The following is a 17,191-nucleotide window of genomic DNA, read 5'->3' on the forward strand; positions in this document are numbered from 1 at the left end:
TTTAAGATTTGTGGACTTCAACTCCACAAGTCTTAAAGTTCCCAAGTTTGGACGCCCCTCGGTTAGATATTTTGAAAAGAAGCCTAATTCTGGATTATTATTATTTTTCTCCAGCACACCTGCCAGATCCCGCTTGCTCGTTCACAGCATGCAGCTCTGGCATTATCATGGTACAATGAGGTCCTTGCAAGAAGCTAATTGGAATCAGATGTCCTCAACAAGGACTGGATGAAGTGCTTAAGCCTGGACATTAGGTTTTATTATGACGGAAAGCAATCATAATGTCCAGAACAGCCTGCACTGTGCCAGGTAAAATGGCTCGCCGAGATCTTTTATTTACTGAACCAAATTTTAAAAAACACAACTGCTGCATTATTAGACTTTCAACGTAGTCAGACAATACCGCCAAGATTATTAACTCCGTCTTTATTTTACAAGAACAGAGCCCTACAAGTTTGAAGGGACATCTCTCTTCTCTCCACACTTTTATTTAAGAAACTAGGTGGGGTCCCTTCCAAGACTTTGCCACAGTCCAATTCCTGTTGTAGACTTGTTTCCTTTTATCCCACCATTGCCTGGTCTGCGGCTCTTCCTCCTGCCCCCGCCTCCCCAAAACCAGGTCATTCTCACGTACCATTGCACCTATGGCAACAAGGACTCACCGCAATGTCCTTACAGCTCGCATCAAGCGGAAACAGCCTCTTCATCAGTTCCTTGTTTTCGTAAAGGTATTTTAATTCAAACGCCTGCTGCCTCATGCTGGTATCCAAAGACGCATTGAATTCCACGAGGAATCTCTCAACCGTCTTTGAGCCGGCAGTACGAGACGCTATTTTAGAAATTGCAGCCATGATCCAGGCCTTGGATTCACAAGTGGCGTGGCTTTTAAGGATCCGATACAAGCTTGCTAAAACAACTTCAGGCTCCACGTTTTGCAGGAGGTAACTGTACTCCCCCAATACCTGTAACGAGAAAATCAGAACATCGGGATTAGGCAATCATGGAAAGTCATTTTTATAGCACAGCGTTCTAATCATCATCTTTTTAACGAACCCCATAATCCCTTGCAGGGTGGGGTCTGAGCAACTGAACAGAGCTGAGTGTTTAATGGCCGGATGCCTTCCTATCTCCAGTGCGGAGTTCTATTCAGCAGATATATTCTCACTGTGCTCAGAGAGAATACCTGCCTCTACCTAGGATTGAACTCACAGCCTCCTGATTGTGAGGTGTGAGCTCTACCTCTAGGCCACCGCGCCACTCATAGCACAGTGTTCTTAATGAGTTTGTAAATTCTAATTTGGGACTTCTCTAGTTTAGGAAACTGCTAAACTGACAAAATTCATTTTCTACCAAATGAAATAGAAATATTCAGCAAGAACATAGTTCTTTAAAAAAAAAAAAGAAATACATCTAATCTTTTTTCTTACCCAACTCATCACTTGAAGAAATTTCTGTGGATAAACTGCATTTTTATCCTCTAGTAACGACAGGTAAGATTGGACAGCATGAAACCGCAGCTGAATGTCTTCCTTCTCGTCTCCAAAGCCTAAGAAAAACAGGGTGTTTTTTTAAAAAAAAAAGATCTTGGAAATTATTATTTTTTAATAAGAGTTGGAATCATCATGTCTGTTGCAGAAATCACATCCAGAAAGCACACACAGATAACTGATTCAACGGGATTCATTAACTTCTTTATGCACAGAATAACACATGAGTAAATGTACACATTCTCCAACATGGTAGTAGGTTTCTAGGTTCTATCATATCTCAAGTCCTAAAATGGACACCCAGTATCAAAAACGTCATCAAAAAAAGCACAACAAAGAATGTTCTTTCTGCGCCAACTCAGAAAGCTCAAACTGCGCAAGGAGCTACTGATTCAGTTCTACAGAGGAATGATTGAGTCTGTCATCTCCACCTCCATAACTGTCTGGTTTGGCTCTGCAACCCAACAAGACAGACACAGACTTCAGAGGATAATCAGAACTGCAGAAAAAACAATGGCTACCAACCTGCCTTCCATTGAGGACCTGTATACTACACGAGTCAAAAAGAGGGCTGTGAAAATATCTACAGACCCCTCGCATCCTGGACATAAATTGTTTCAACTCCTACCCTCAAAACGACGCTATAGAGCACTGCACACCAGAACAAATAGACACAAGGAAAGGTTTTTTTCCTGAACGCCATCACTCTGCTAAACAAATAATTCCCTCACCACTGTCAAACTATTCACTAAGTCTGCACTACTATTAATCTTCTCATTGTTCCCATCACCCATCTCCTCCCACTTATGACTGTAGGACTGTTACTTTGTGCTTGTATCCTCACGATTTATTGATATTGTTTCCTGATAGTTTATTTGTACCCTATGACTATCATTAAGGGCTGTACCTTATGATTCTTGGCGAATGTATCTTGTCTTTTTATGTACACTGAGAGCATCTGCACCAAAGACAAATTCCTTGTGTGTCCAATCACACTTGGCCAATAAAGAATTCTATTCTGTTCTGTTCTGTTGCGTTCTGTTCTGGTTACAAGCAAAACACAGGCAGAAGAATGATTACTTTCTGTTTCAGAGCTCAGAGCTTAATACAACTAAGCCGTGCTCAGACGTGTTACTTAAGTTTCTGTTTCCAAATAAGCCTCATTAGCTGACCTTGCTACCATGTCTCTCCCAGTTCATGAATATTGTGACAGTCTCACCCACGGTTTGCTCACCTTCAGCAAGAAGTCGCAAGAAGCTGTTCATAATGTCCGGATGCATTTTATCGCCTCCCACCGAAAACACGGCATTCATCGTCCGGATGAACCATTCATTGTTTGGCGCATATGTGCCAGGGACATTAAGGAAAGGACACAACAGTTGCCATCAAGGCAGGATTAAGTGTTCTATCACAGCGTCAAATGTTTTATTGCAGAGTCCAAACAATCAATTTCTTTATTAAAGTTATTTGCGCGCAAAGAGGGGAAGCATTTATTAACGTTTTCAGGGACCTGAAATCGTAGCAAGGCGTCTGCACAAGTCTGTACCTATTACAGGTAGTCCTCACTTAACGGCTTTCTTGTTTAGTCACCGCTCGACTACAACCAATCGTTGCGGTGTTCCCAGCGTCATAGGATCAACATTCAGGGGCTTGCAATCTGGAGGTCTTTACAACCATAGCAACATCCTGCAATCACAATGGTCATTTGCAAGCTGCATGGCTTGACTTCTGGAAAGCAGGAATCAATGCAGAAACTAGTAGCAAAATCACAAGTCACAGGATGTCTCACTTAGTGGCAGAGTTGCCAGTCCCGGTTATGGTTGTTAAGGGAGGACTACATATATTTGCTAGGATTTCCATGGGTTTCAGATGTCAGGAATGCAGCTTCGAAGGCACAATACAGCTCGGATGTAACGTGGGCCAGTTGGAAGCAAAATTTTGAACCTGATACAATCAAACCATAGTAAGAACGGCTGGAGGTTTTGGGTCTGGCTAGTCTAAAGAAAAGAAGAATTAGGGGTGACATCAGAGCAGTATTCCAGTATTTGAGGGGATGCCACAAAGAAGAGGGGGTCCAACTCTTCTCCACCAGAGGGCAAGACAAGAAATAATGGTTGGAAACTAATCAAGGAGAGAAGCAACCTGGAATTAAGGAGAAACTTCCTAACAGTGAGAACAATTAACCAGTGAAACTGCTTGCCTCCAGAAATCATGGGTGCTCCATTTCTGGAGGTTTTTAAGAAGAGACTGAACAGCCGCTTGTCTGAAACGGTGTTGGGTTTCCTTCTTGAGCAGGGGGTTGGACTAGAACACTTCCAAGTCCCTTCCAGATCTCCTCTCCTCTCCTCTCCTCTCCTCTCCTCTCCTACTCTACTCTACTCTACTCTGGTTAATTTCAAGGGTACCACGAGACAGATGCCTTTTAAAAACCTGAATTTTAGACGCAATAAAAGGGAACAAGTGTCAAAATGATATATCAACACAAACAAAATTTAAAAAAAACATGTGGAGGGATACAGACCTACACCTGATAGGAGCAGGCACACACAGCAAGTAAAAGGATATTTTTCCGCTAATTCTGCTATTTTTCCAGCAATGTTGATGATGGCATATTCCTCTTTGCTTTGATTTATGTAGTCAAGCATTTTCTGTACAATGACAGTGACATTTTGTTCATTGGTTATCCGATACAGAAGTTCCAAGGTCTGAAGGAGAAGGCAGAATGGATAAATTTGACTCCAGTTCAACAGAGGGAAAGATGGATTTTTTTTAAAAAAAGCTGCAATCAGTTTAAGGACCAGTCTAGTGGGATAATCGAAGAAATGCAATTATTTATTGATTCCATTCGTAACAGGGCGTATCTCCGTAACAATAATCGTAACTTGGTATTTATTACCTCTCTTTTAATAATGGGATCGGGATGCTCCAGGCATTCAATTATCGTCATTTGGTGTTGCAGAGCAAGATTGGGATCTTGCTGGATAACATACGTTAAAGCCTTTAATCCTAAAGAGGGGGAGGGGAAAAACTAGAAAGTTGGAAAAATGAAACTGTAGGTATTCGGCATTTATTCGGCTGGGTTGAAGGGGAAAAAAACAAGAGAACTTACCCAAATATTTCAAATTAATTTTAGGGGACAAGACAAATTTCCCAATACATTTGGCGGCCTTCTCAAGCAGATCATGTTTGGGGTGAATTGTATAAATGGTGTGGACGCATTCAAACAGGATTGCTGCAGAAAAGGCAGAGAGAACATAACATAACACAACACATCAGAGTTGGAGGTCTTCTAATCCAACCCCCTGCCTAGGCGGGAAACCTTATATCACTTCAAATGGTTATCCAACATCTTCTTAAATACTCCCAGTGTTGGAGCATTCACAACTTCTGGAGACAAGTTGTTCCACTTATTAATTGTTCTAACTGTCAGGAAATTTCTCTTTAGTTCTAGGTTGCTTCTCTCCTTGATTAGTTTCCACCCATTGCTTCTTGTTCTACTCTCAGGTGCTTTGGAGAATAGCTTGACTCCCTCTACTTTGTGGCAACCCCTGAGATATTGGAAGACTGCTATCATGTCTCCCCTAGTCCTTCTTTTTCATTAAACTAGACCTACCCAGTTCCTGAAACCATTCTTCATATATTTTAGTCTCCAGTCCCCTAATCATCTTTGTTGCTCTTCTCTGCACTCTTTCTAGAGTCTCCATATCCTTTCTACATCGTGGCGACCAAAACTGGATGCAGCATTCCAAGTGTGGCTTTACCATGGCTTTGTAAAGTGGAAGGAAGATCATAACTGTGCACAATGGTCTTAAGACACTTTTTCCGGTGCCGTTGTAAATTTGATCAGTCACTAAATGAACTGTTGTAAGTCAAGGACTACCTGTATTACTGGTGAAAAAGACACATTTTGTTCCCCTTACATTACTTCACCTACCATAAGTAATGTTGTGGTTGATTTCTGCTCTCCTTAAAGATTCATCTAAAACGTCATACATCAATTCACTGGTCCTGACAAAAGAGAAGGAAAATGTTCAATATCACTTTTTTTTTTAAGAGAGAAACTTTGTTGTTCCACAGCTCTTTATCAGACTTAAAACAATTCAATAATTCTGAACCATTATTTAGCCTGGATAGTAGTCATGTCTGCAAACTGTATTGCAAATAACACCTTTCTCTCCCGCTTTCCATATCGAAGCTGTGAGAATGTTGTCGTTAGTTGCAAAGTTGTGTCCGACCCATCGCAACCCCATGGACAACGTTCCTCCAAGCCTTCCTGTCCTCTACCATCCTCTGGAGTCCGTTGAAGCTCACACGTGCTACTTCGGTGACTCCATCCAGCCACCTCATTCTCTGTCGTCCCCTTCTTCTTTTGCCCTCCATCTTTCCCAGCATGAGGCTCTTCTCCAGGGAGTCCTTCCTTCTCATTAGGTGGCCAAAGTATTTGAGTTTCATCTTCAGGATCTGGCTTTCTAAAGAGCAGTCAGGGCTGATCTCCTCTAGGACTGATCGGTTGGATCGCCTTGCAGTCCAAGGGACTCGTCTTCTCCAGTACCAGAGTTCAAAGGCCTCCATTTTTGGAGGGGCTCAGCCTTCCTTATGGTCCAACTTTCACAGCCATCCATTGCAACTGCATTTGGAAAACCCTTGTGAGAATTTACCTTGGGTCATCTTTTCCAAGTAGCCGCAATATTCTTAAAAGCTGGATTTGTAACCAAGGGGCTGGCGTGTTGTGATAGTTATAATCCACAGGGAGCTTTCCCCCGACCACCTGCTTCAGAATTGTTACAAAGCTGCTTGTCAAATCCTTATATTCCGAGGAATCTTCCTAGACAAAAATACAACACACTCAATTAAGACTGAATTGACAAGTCAAGAATTAACAGCATTTCATCGCCATGTTCACTGCATTTCATTAGCGTGTGAAAGCTAATGTTTTAACAATTTCTCACACCTGAAGGCAACTGACAGTCAAACACGAAACATGGAACAAGAACTCTTTGATCAGCAAGTACAAAATCTGTTTAAAATAATACATATCTCTAAGGGTTCTACTTCAGGCAGAGTATACACTGCCCTTAAATGTCATCTATAGAATCCACCTTTTAAAAGAAGCAAATGTCATTTTTAAAAAGGATTGAAATTTCACAGAGCTGTTAAACTTTGCAAGAATTCAGTAATATTGAAGGTAAAGGTTCCCCTCGCACATACGTGATAAGCGTTCCCGACTTTAGGGCGCGATGCTCATCTCTGTTTCAAAGCCGAAGAGCCAGCACTGTCCGAAGACGTCTCTGTGATCATGTGCCCGGCATGACTAAACGCTGAAGGCACATAGAACGCTGTTACCTCCCCACCCAAGGTGGTTCCTATTTTTCTACTTGCATTTTTACATGCTTTCGAACCGCTAGGTTGGCAGAAGCTGGGACAAGTCACGGGAGCTCACTCCGTTACGCAGTGCTGGGGATTCAAACCGCCCAACTGCCGACCTTTCTGATCGACAAGCTCAGTCTTAGCCACTGAGCCACCGCGTCCCTTTCAGTAATATTACATGAGATTTAATTAGATATTAAGGATAAGATTGCGAGAGTATTTTAAGACTCCCAATTGTTTCTCTCCTGCCCATTTTAGGAGGTGTTCTAATACAGCAAGCTTTTTGTTCATTAAAGAGAACACTGGATCTTAGAATACTAGTTGACACTGAGATATAGTATCAGTAAGTGGACAAAGCAATTACTGAGACCGTGGTTATTATGAGAAGGAACCATAAAAAGCATTGAATTAGCAGTGCAAAAAAGGATTGGAATCTCTGAGCTAAATGCCCAGATCCCTACGATCTGTTATTAAAAATAATGAAAGAAAAAGCATGACAGATAAATATCATTTTCCAACTTTGTTGTTCTCTGACTCCCATACAATATTTATAGGCACGTAAAATGTGTTTTGATTTCAATCTTCAATCAGTTCGCGTTCCCCTTGAAAACCATACTCTAAATATTTATATTTTCCTCGTTGAATCATTTCTAGTACGGGTAAAAGCAGTTCTTGTTTGCATTCTGCCATGGAATATGTGCTGTCACAATTAACACCCTAAGATGCTTAAGAATCCCACCTTCACCATCTGCAGATAGATGTGCAAAGAAGCTGCCATGACACCCACGTCTCTATCACAAAGCGCCCTCCGGAATTTGTCGTGAATATGCTGGACTTGATTAGGAGCAATTAAGTAGAACTTGTAGAGCGCCTGGACAGCTTTTCTCCGAATAATTTCCCTAAAAAAGAAAAAGAATCGGATTGAGTTGAGATGAGCTCTTACATCCAGGATGACCCTGAGCCAGTGTTGAAATGCTGGTTCGCCCAAGCCGGTAGTAAAAAAAATGCTTTAAAAAGTTTTTAAAAGTTCCGAGGATCAGCTGTGCCACAATCAGCTGTGCCACAATCAGCAGTGCTGTGCAATCGTGAGAACTTTGTAAAAACTTTTTAAAAGCGTTTTTGTTTTTACTACCGATTAGCTGTGCGACAATAAACTGTAGGCCAGATTATCTTGTGAGGTTCCTGCTTGTTGCAGGGACCATTTTGAGTGAAGTCCAACTGCTTTTACATTGTGTGCGAGTCAGTTGTGCAGCTTTTGTGTTACTTTTGTGTAAAGTGTGATAGTTGGTTTTTGAGCTCTCTGTGACTCGGTGGGGTTCCTGCTTGTTGCAAGGGAGAATTTGTGTGAAGCCCAGCTGCTTTTACATTGTGTGTGAGTCAGTTGTGCAGCTTTTGTGTAAAGTGTGATAGTTGGTTTTTGAGCTCTCTGTGACTCGGTGGGGTTCCTGCTTGTTGCAAGGGAGAATTTGTGTGAAGCCCAGCTGCTTTTACATTGTGTGTGAGTCAGTTGTGCAGCTTTTGTGTTACTTTTGTGTAAAGTGTGATAGTTGGTTTTTGAGCTCTCTGTGACTCGGTGGGGTTCCTGCTTGTTGCAAGGGAGAATTTGTGTGAAGCCCAGCTGCTTTTACATTGTGTGTGAGTCAGTTGTGCAGCCATGCCCACCTGGTCACGATCACCAAGCCACGCCTGCCCGGTCATATGACCAAGCCACACCCACCAAGCCACGCCGACAGAACTGGTAGGGGAAAAAATTGCATTTCACCACTGCCCTGAGCTCTGCGTTTACAGAAGCTTTCTAAGATCTCACAAGCTTCACACATACTGTCAGCTTGCCACCCTATGTTGGCTTGTGTTCATGGTGAGACTGCCACGAACTGGAGGGAAAGGGAATGAAGGGGGGAATGTGGGGAAACGAAAGTAAATGCGGAATTTCAAGATGCTGCCTCAAGGTCACCCAGCTGGGAGACAGAGGGGGCTAAACTGCACTTGAACTGACCGTTAGGAAAACATATTGCCTGAACTGGATTGGTTACACTGGGAGGGAGCAACGAGAGACAGTTAAGGGACGGAAAAGTAGAAACTTAGGGATTTTGGCACGCGACTTTCAGTTCTGGCTTTGCAATACTGCCAATACACTTGATCTCTAATCAATCATACCTTTCTCAACAAATGGAGCCAAGGTGTGGCACGTACTTTGAATGCTGGAGTTTGTCCTCTATGAGTGGAAGGACAGCAGGAATCATTTCTTGGGGGAAAAGCTGGCTGGCTGCTGTGAGGGCCATGCATACCTCCATGAGATTTGTACTCTGCAAATCCTGCCACAAAGAGTAAAAGAAATATATTCAATGGTTTAACTATAGGTAGTCCTTGACCTATCACCAGTACTGAATCCAAAATTCCTGTGGCTAAGTGAGACGTGTGTTAAGTGAGCTTTGCCCCATTGTACGACCTTTCCTGCTGCCCGGGAGCCCTCAGTATTTGGTGGTCGTCTTTTCACTTCTCTCCTCCAAGTAACTTGCTGATCAACCCATACGCCCAGTGGTGGGTTCCTCTCCCCGTCGCTACCGGTATGCCGCACATGGCATCCTACCGGTACGGTGGCGCTGCTCCCAATTACTACCGGTGGGCCGTACCGGCTGGAACCCATCACTGCATCCACCCCTATCGCCTCTCCATTTTCTCCATTTTCCATTGAGCAATGATGGCGCAGTGGTTGGAATGCAGTACTGCAGGCTACTTCTGCTGACTGCCGGCTGCCTGCAATTTGGCATTTTCAAATTCCGCCAGGCTCAAGGTTGACTCAACCTTCCATCCTTCCGAGGTGGGTAAAATAAGGACCCAGATTGTTGGGGGCAAGAGGCTGACTCTGTAAACCGCTTAGAGAGGGCTGTAAAGCACTGTAAAGCGGTATATAAGTGCTACTGCTATTTTCACATCTCCCTCCACACTTCCCTATTTCTCTTGTGCTTTATTCGCCCCCCCCCCCCCAAAGGTACCCATTAATAACATTGTGTATCACTTAGTCATCCACTAAACCTCTCTACACTTTCTCTGGATCAATCACCAGACATTAAGCAGAACGATAAACAGACATTATCTTGTTATGATAACGGTACGGCCACTTTATAAGGGCGAAACAATCTAAACTAACTTGCAATGTTTGCAAGAAAGCAGTGCAGTGATCAAAGGAAGCTTATATTCAAACCATACTGTCATTGCTTTTCTTGTAAGTAAAAACAAAACAAAACATTGGCCTTCAGTAGATCCTGCCCTGAATGAAAGGGCAGGCTTTAAAGATATTAAGCACAATTTTTGTGTGCAGATGTGTATGTTGAACAAGCCCTCGTTGCTATGATTCGCACAAATCATTAACTCGTAGTTAGGCAGAAAGGAAGCGTGGCAGGTCTTAAAATATCCCTTCTTTCTTCTCCATGGGCAAGCCTTTAACAAGCATTCCTGCTTTCCCTTAAGCCTAGTTGACCATGTCAGCTCAAGAAATCATGGTTTAAAGCAGGCTCTGCGAAACCATACCTTCACCACCGTGTTCACCAGCAGAACTAGCAACTCATGATTTTCATGCAGAAATAAAGAGATTGCCAAGTAACCTAAGGAAAAAGGGAGGAAATGTTCTGCATTAGGACACCAAATACTTTCCACCTCTCTCTAATCTACAAGTTCAGATCAACGTATAGCAGGGGTGTCAAACTCAAGGCCAGATCCAGCCCGTGGGGTGCTTAGAACTGGCCGGTGGGGCTCCCCTGGAAACAGCAAAGGACCAGCCTGTGGTGCCTCAGCCAGCAAAAACACAGCTTGGGAAAGCCTTGCACGGCCCTCCCAAGCTCCTTTTTCGCCGGCAGAGCGTTGCAGGAGGCCGTCGTGGCCGAAATCGCAGCCCGGGGTTGGCAGAGGGCTAGCAAAACAAACTAAAAAAAAAAAAAAGGAGAAATGTTTCCTCTTTTGCATTTGAGCATCAAAGAAAGGGACAGGAAAGGAGAAAGACAAAGAAAAAGATGGAAAGAGAGTGGAAGGAAAAATAAGGAAAGAAGGGAAGGAAAAAGGAGAAGGAAGTGGGAGGGAGGGAGCAAAGGAAGGAAGGAAGGAAGGTAGAAAGAATATAATGAGAGTGAGGGAGGGTCTGAGGGAAGTCATGCTTTAGCACTTGGCCACAGGTGCCCCCGACATGAGTGATGTCAAGTGTCAGGCTTGTAGTTATGTTCCTTTTAGGATCTTTGGCCTGCCACACTTTCTATTCATTTCATTATGCTGTTTCATTAGTGTAGTAGTTGGGAGGGGGGAATAGAAAGGAGTAGAATTGTGGAATGTATTGTTCTCATTCTTTTCTAGAAGCTCAAGGTCATCTTTTGTCTCCGCACCTCGACACCTGATCGGAAGCAGAGGGGTGAAGATGCCAGCGTGGAAGAAGAAGATTGGACCATGGGATGGATTGATGGGTGTGGGGATAAGATCATGAACTTTCAACTGGGTGGAATCCCAGGAAGCTCTTCAGATTTGGGATTTCATAGCACAATGCCAACATGTCCGTCTTATTAAATCGGAGTTTTAAGGATAACTTTGCCTTGGACTTTGATTTAATTCTGCATGATATTTGGAATGCTGACATTAAGCTGGCCATGCCCCCCTTGCTCCCCCCCCCAAGGTCAAACACAACCCTGAAATTGAGTTTGACACCCGACTTATAACAAGAATGACATACGTCTCTCCAAGAATCTCATCCGCTGAATACTGGGAAGGTTTAGTAACTAGCAGGCCAAGCACATGTTTTTCCAACATAAAGAATACAAAAGTATTACGATCTATGGATTTGAAGATGAAGAAACCCATAATTCATGAAAATACCTACCCACTCTTTTCTCAAAAAGATTCCCTTGCTGTGCCAGTTTGATGGCGTGGATGTATCCAAAGGAGGCCTCGTAGCCCAGCATCTCACAATAAATCATCCTCACCATACATTCTTTCATCAATTTCTGAAGAGCAGAAAATGAGATGAAATGTCTTTTAAAAGGAATATGGTAATGCTGTCTTTATTAGTTAATTTAATGGCTGGAGGAGAGAGAACAATAGATATTACATTTTATTTGTCTTTAAGACCTACCAGAGTTGTAGTTGGTGCGGAAACAGCGGCTTTTAAATTATTTAATTCCTGGTGGATAAGTTTCTCTTCTTCCTAGCAGTGTATAAAATTGAAAATGGAAATAAGATAAAAGTATTTCTAGGACAGCACTGGGCATTTCGTGACTCTGACATTATTTTCAACTTGGCAATGTTGGAGGAGGGAAGGGGAGAGGGAGGGAGGGAGGGAAAGAGAGGAGAGAGGGAGGGAAAGAGGAGAGAGGGGGAGAGAAAGAGAGAGGGAGGGAGAGAAAGAGGAGAGAGGGAGGGAGGGAGAGAAAGGGGGTGGGAGGAGGGAACGGGAGAAAGGCAGAGAGGGAGGGAGATGGGGCAGAGGGAGAGGGAGAGGGAGGGAGGGGGGATTGGGAGGAGAGAGGAGAGAAAGAGAGGAGAGGGGGAGAGAAAGAGAGAGGAAGGGAGGGAGAGAAAGGAGAGAGGGAGGATGGAGAGGAGAGGGGGGAGGGAGAAAGAGAGGGAGGGAGGGAGGGAGGAGGGATGGAGAGGAGAGAAAGAGGAGAGAGGGAGGGATGGAAAGGAGAGAGGGAGGGAGAGAATGGGGGAGGGAGGGATGGAGAGGAGAGAGGGGAGGGAGAAAGAGAGGGAGGGAGGAGCGAAGGGGAGAGGGAGGGAGAGAAAGAGAGGAGAGGGAGGGAAGGAGAGAAAGAGGGATGGAGAGGGGAGAGGAGAGAAAGAGAGGAGAGAGGGAGGGAGGGAGAGAGGGGAGAGAAAGAGAGAGGAAGGGAGGGAGAGAAAGAGGAGAGAAAGAGGGATGGAGAGGGGAGAGGAGAGAAAGAGAGGAGAGAGGGAGGGAGGGAGAGAGGGGAGAGAAAGAGAGAGGAAGGGAGGGAGAGAAAGAGGAGAGAAAGAGGGATGGAGAGGGGAGAGGAGAGAAAGAGAGGAGAGAGGGAGGGAGAGAAAGGAGAGAGGGAGGGAGGTAGAGAGGGGAGAGAAAGAGAGAGGAAGGGAGGGAGAGAAAGAGGAGAGAAAGAGGGATGGAGAGGAGAGAGGGGGAGGGAGAAAGAGGGGGAGAAAAAGGGGGAAAGCAACCTGGGCGCGCGGACTCTTCTGTCTCCCTCCCCCTCCCCCATTGGGCACGCGCGGGACTGTGCGCGCGCCCGCTCTCCCCCCCTCCCCCGTCCTCGGGCGCCGCGGGAGGCCCCTTACGTGCTTGGAGGCGAGCGCGGTGATGCTGCGGATCAGGCCGCCCAGGCGGGAAGCGGAGGCGCTGCGGCCGGGCCGCGCCGGGCCTCCCCCTCCGCCCAGCCCCGCCGCCGCCTCGTGCTGCTGCTGCCCGAGCCAGCCGGGCAAGGCGCTGAGCAGCGTCCGCTCCACCACGTCACTCATGCCGGCACCGCAGCCGCCGCCGCCGCATCCCGGAAGAGCAGGCCCCACGCTGGCCTCGGCCCCCGGCCGCCGCCCCGGCGCTCGTTTCCGGGCAGGGCCTGGCCGCCTTCCGCCTCCCGCGGCTCTCGCTCGCTCCCTCTCCCCGCCGAGGCAGAGGGGAAGCGGGGGAAGGCAGGCAGGCGATGGGCCTTCCCGAGGGGAGGGGGGTTTCTTATGGAAGGAAAGTAGGAGAGGGGCAGGTGGGTGGGGGACTACAAGTCCCATCGTCCTTCTCCAGTTGTCTGCTAGGAGCCTCTTCTTTCCTCCCTCCCCTCCGCTCCCCTTTCCTTCTTTCCTTCCTTTCTCTCTGTCCCCTTTTCCTTCCTTTCTTCCCCTCTTTTCTTCCTTTCTCTTCTCTTTTCCATCCTTCCTTCCTTCCCCTTTTTCTCTTCCTTCTTCCCTCCCTCTCTGTTCCATTTTCTTCCTTTCTCTGTTTTCTTCCTCCCTCTCTTTCTTTTCCTTCTTTCCTTCCTTCCTCTTTTTCTCTTCCTTCCTTCCTGCTTCCTTCCTTCCTTTCTCTTTTCCTTTTCCTTCCTTCTTTCCTTCCTCCCTTTCTCTGTCCTTTTTTCCTTCCTTCCTTCCTTCCTTCCCCCTTTTCCCTTCCTTCTTCCTTTTTTCCCTTCCTTCCTTCCTTCCTTTCTCTCTTTCCATTCTTCCTTCTTTCATCCCTTCTCTTTCCTTCCTTTCCTTCCTTCCTTTCTCTTTTTTATCCTTCCTTTCTGTTTTCCTTTCATCCTTCCTTTCCCTTTTCTTCCTTTCTCTTTTTTATCCTTTCTCTTTTCCTTTCATCCTTTTTCTTCCATTCTCTCTTTCCATTCTCTCTTTCCCTTCTTTCTTTCCTCTCTTCTTTCCTTCCTTCCTTCCTTCCTTCCACAGGTGCCCATCTCACTTCTACCTGACTCTAGGCGCTTTACAATAAAAGTGAAGAAAATATACCGTATAAACACACACACACACACACACACACACATGCCACTGCCCAACCAATCATCCCCAGCCAGGAGAAGGGCTCTACCCATTCCCAGGGCCCTAGCTACAACTAGAGTTTGTGTCTGTCCACTGTCTTTATTCATTTATTTAATGCATTTACATGGTTCCTATCCTCAGTTACACGACTGAGTATTAAGACGATTGGAAGATGATGTGGAGACATTTGGTTAGTTCTTTTGGTCAAGAAATGGTGAGAAGCCTGATTATAGTTAGTGTTATAGAAGTGATTAGTAGTTACTCTTTGGTTATAACTAAAAAGTTGATACTGTAACGTTGTGTATCTTACTTTAAAAAGTTGCAAGTCCCTGTTTTCTTATTCTTTTTTTATTTTCCTCTCCTCTGTCCCTTTTCCTTTCCCTTTTCCCCTTTTTGTATTAAGAAAAAAACTTAAAATAAAAACACACTATTAAAAAAAAGCCTGAAGATGGCACCAAAAGACAGCTTTCCAAAAGAACTTGGGAGAGTTGAAAGCTTTTGGAACATCCTTAATCAGGCAAACACAAAAATATCACATCACAGAAGTGGGAGATAATCCTTTTCCTTTTACAAGGCCGTCTAAATCAGGGGTCTCCAGTTGGGGATGTCAACTTCCAGAATTCCTCATGCTGGAATAGGAAGTTTGGGAGTTGAAAACCACAGGTCATAAAGTTGCCAAGGTTGGACACACCTGGTCTAAGTGCCGAGTGTCCAAGTTTCTACCTAAGTCCCTTACTTAGGCCTTTAATCTTTAGCTAAAAGGTCAAATTAATTCAGCTGGATTTTAGCATGGTTCCTTCACTAATTTATCCATGGCTGGAGTTTATGGCAGTCCCTGAACTATTGGGGCAGGGGTGTCCAAACTTGGGAACTTTTAAGACTTGTGGACTTCAACTCCCAGAATTCCCCAGCCAGCCATGCTGGCTGGGGAATTCTGGGAGTTGAAGTCCACAAGTCTTAAAGTTCCCAAGTTTGGACACCCCTGTATTAGGGGGAAGTACAGCACAATCAGACTGTGCTGCCCATAGGTCCTGTTCCCACGCTTACTTTCAAAAGTAGCTTTAGGCTTCCTGCGGATGTATTATTTAATGATTACATTTTATCCCACCTTTATTACATTATAAATAATTCAAGGTGGCGAACATACATACATACATACATACATAATGCTCCTCCTTTTTTTCCCACCACAACAATCCTGTGAGATGGGTTTGATTGAGAGACGGATGGCCTAAAGTCACTCATCTGACTTTCATTCCCAAGTCAGGACTTGAACTCACTGTCTCCTGGTGATTGGTTCAAAGATACCCAGTTGGCTTTCATGCCTAAGGCGGGATTAGAACTCACCATCTCCTGCTGATTGGTTCAAAGATACCCAGTTGGCTTTCATACCTAAGGCGGGACTAGAACTCATTTTCTCCTGCTGATTGGTTCAAAGATGCCCAATTGGCTTTCATGACTAAGGCGGGACTAGAACCCACCATCTCCTGGTGATTGGCTTTCATGCCTAAGGCGGGACTAGAACTCACCGTCTCCTGGTGATTGGTTAAAGACACCCACTTAGTTTTTATGCCTAAGGCAGGACTAGAACTCACCGTCTCCTGGTGATTGGTTCAAAGAAACCCATTTGGCTTTCATGCCTAAGGCGGGACTAGAACTCACTGTCTTCTGACAATTGTCCCTGAGTCACCTAGTCAGCTTTTATTCCTAAGGCAAGACTAGAACTCACCGTCTCCTCGTTTCTAGACGAGCACCTTAGCCATTACACCAAACTGGCTCTTTTTCTCATTTCATAGCCTGGCGTACCATCTGGGGCTGACGCCATGTCCATGTACCTCTTTCCTTTCTACCGTAAATGAGCCTAAAGCTTAAGATGTGTCAACATTACTTTTGGCTTTAAATTGCGCCCATCTTTGCCCAGGAAATCTGTTTGCCCAACACTGTTAAGAGAAGCTTAAGTGCAGGAGTTTCTGTGACTGTGATTCAGCATTAACGGTGCAGTTGCTGCGCTTCCAGCTACCATCTGGCCATCTTTTCCTTCCAGTGCCTCAAAATAAACAAACGTTAGCTGATGTGTTCCAGAATATCCTTGGGGATGTGTAGGCGTGCAGTTTTATTTTCTCCCAACCACCTCCATTCTTCCCCGCCTTTGAAACAAGAGCTGAGGTTTGGCGTTCTTTTCTCCATCATTTCCCCAACCCTGATTGTTTTGGGCTTCCCAGCAAACATCAGTAACTTTTCAAGAAATAACCAACAAAGCCAATAAGTGCTTGAAAAAAGAGCAGACAGACCAAGTGTTTCACAGACAGACCCCATAAGAACACCCAGTTTCTACCCGTAAGGCAGGGGTGGTTTTCAGAAATTTTAGCAACCAGGTCTCTGCCCAGTCGCTGAGTGGGCATGGCCTACTCAACCTCCTGCACCATGCCGGGGAGGAGGGGGCGTTTTCACCCTCCCCAGGCTCCAGAGGCGTTCCCGGTTCCGGACTTCCGGGAGGCCCGTTCCTCGCCCTCCCAGAGCCTCCGCGCGGGCCCCTGCACCTACCTGGCATCCAAATGGGCCACATGGAGACTTTTGAGAGGGGCGGGGTGGGGTTAGCAGGGCCAGCCCGTCCTTGCAACTACCAGTTCAGCGAACTGGATGTAAACAGCTAAAGAACAGGGGTCAACTTGGGAGTAAGGCCACAGGTGGACTATGAATGGCCCCTCCCAGAGAAAATAAAAGAGGAGCGAAAGGGGATAACAGAAAAAAAATAAGCTATAAGCGGATACTATCATGGTATTCAGAGATAAGTACATCTCTTGCCCTTATTATGCTTAGAAAGTCATTGAAAACTTGGCTGTTTTCCCCGGCTTCAG

The 17,191-nt window shown here is 45.2% G+C and overlaps 1 protein-coding gene across 1 annotated transcript in view; it reads right to left on the bottom strand.

Moving 5' to 3' along the window:
- The window catches only part of AP4E1 (adaptor related protein complex 4 subunit epsilon 1), a 21,637-nt gene extending 8,239 nt beyond the window's left edge, over nucleotides 1–13,398 (bottom strand). Inside the window, exons 1-14 of the mRNA XM_081964474.1 lie at nucleotides 13,149–13,398; nucleotides 11,968–12,039; nucleotides 11,716–11,839; nucleotides 10,386–10,459; nucleotides 9,048–9,169; nucleotides 7,594–7,753; nucleotides 6,146–6,312; nucleotides 5,422–5,495; nucleotides 4,597–4,719; nucleotides 4,384–4,493; nucleotides 4,049–4,192; nucleotides 2,722–2,830; nucleotides 1,428–1,546; nucleotides 663–962 (exon numbers count right to left, since the gene is read on the bottom strand). Of these exons, the coding sequence (XP_081820600.1) occupies nucleotides 663–962; nucleotides 1,428–1,546; nucleotides 2,722–2,830; nucleotides 4,049–4,192; nucleotides 4,384–4,493; nucleotides 4,597–4,719; nucleotides 5,422–5,495; nucleotides 6,146–6,312; nucleotides 7,594–7,753; nucleotides 9,048–9,169; nucleotides 10,386–10,459; nucleotides 11,716–11,839; nucleotides 11,968–12,039; nucleotides 13,149–13,328 (1,878 nt within the window). The 5' untranslated portion in view covers nucleotides 13,329–13,398. The remainder of the gene's footprint in view (nucleotides 1–662; nucleotides 963–1,427; nucleotides 1,547–2,721; nucleotides 2,831–4,048; nucleotides 4,193–4,383; nucleotides 4,494–4,596; nucleotides 4,720–5,421; nucleotides 5,496–6,145; nucleotides 6,313–7,593; nucleotides 7,754–9,047; nucleotides 9,170–10,385; nucleotides 10,460–11,715; nucleotides 11,840–11,967; nucleotides 12,040–13,148) is intronic.
- Between the last annotated feature and the right edge of the window lie 3,793 nt (nucleotides 13,399–17,191).

Source organism: Natrix helvetica (assembly GCF_964273705.1).
Source record: "Natrix helvetica genome assembly, chromosome: 12".
Lineage (NCBI taxonomy): Eukaryota > Metazoa > Chordata > Lepidosauria > Squamata > Natricidae > Natrix > Natrix helvetica.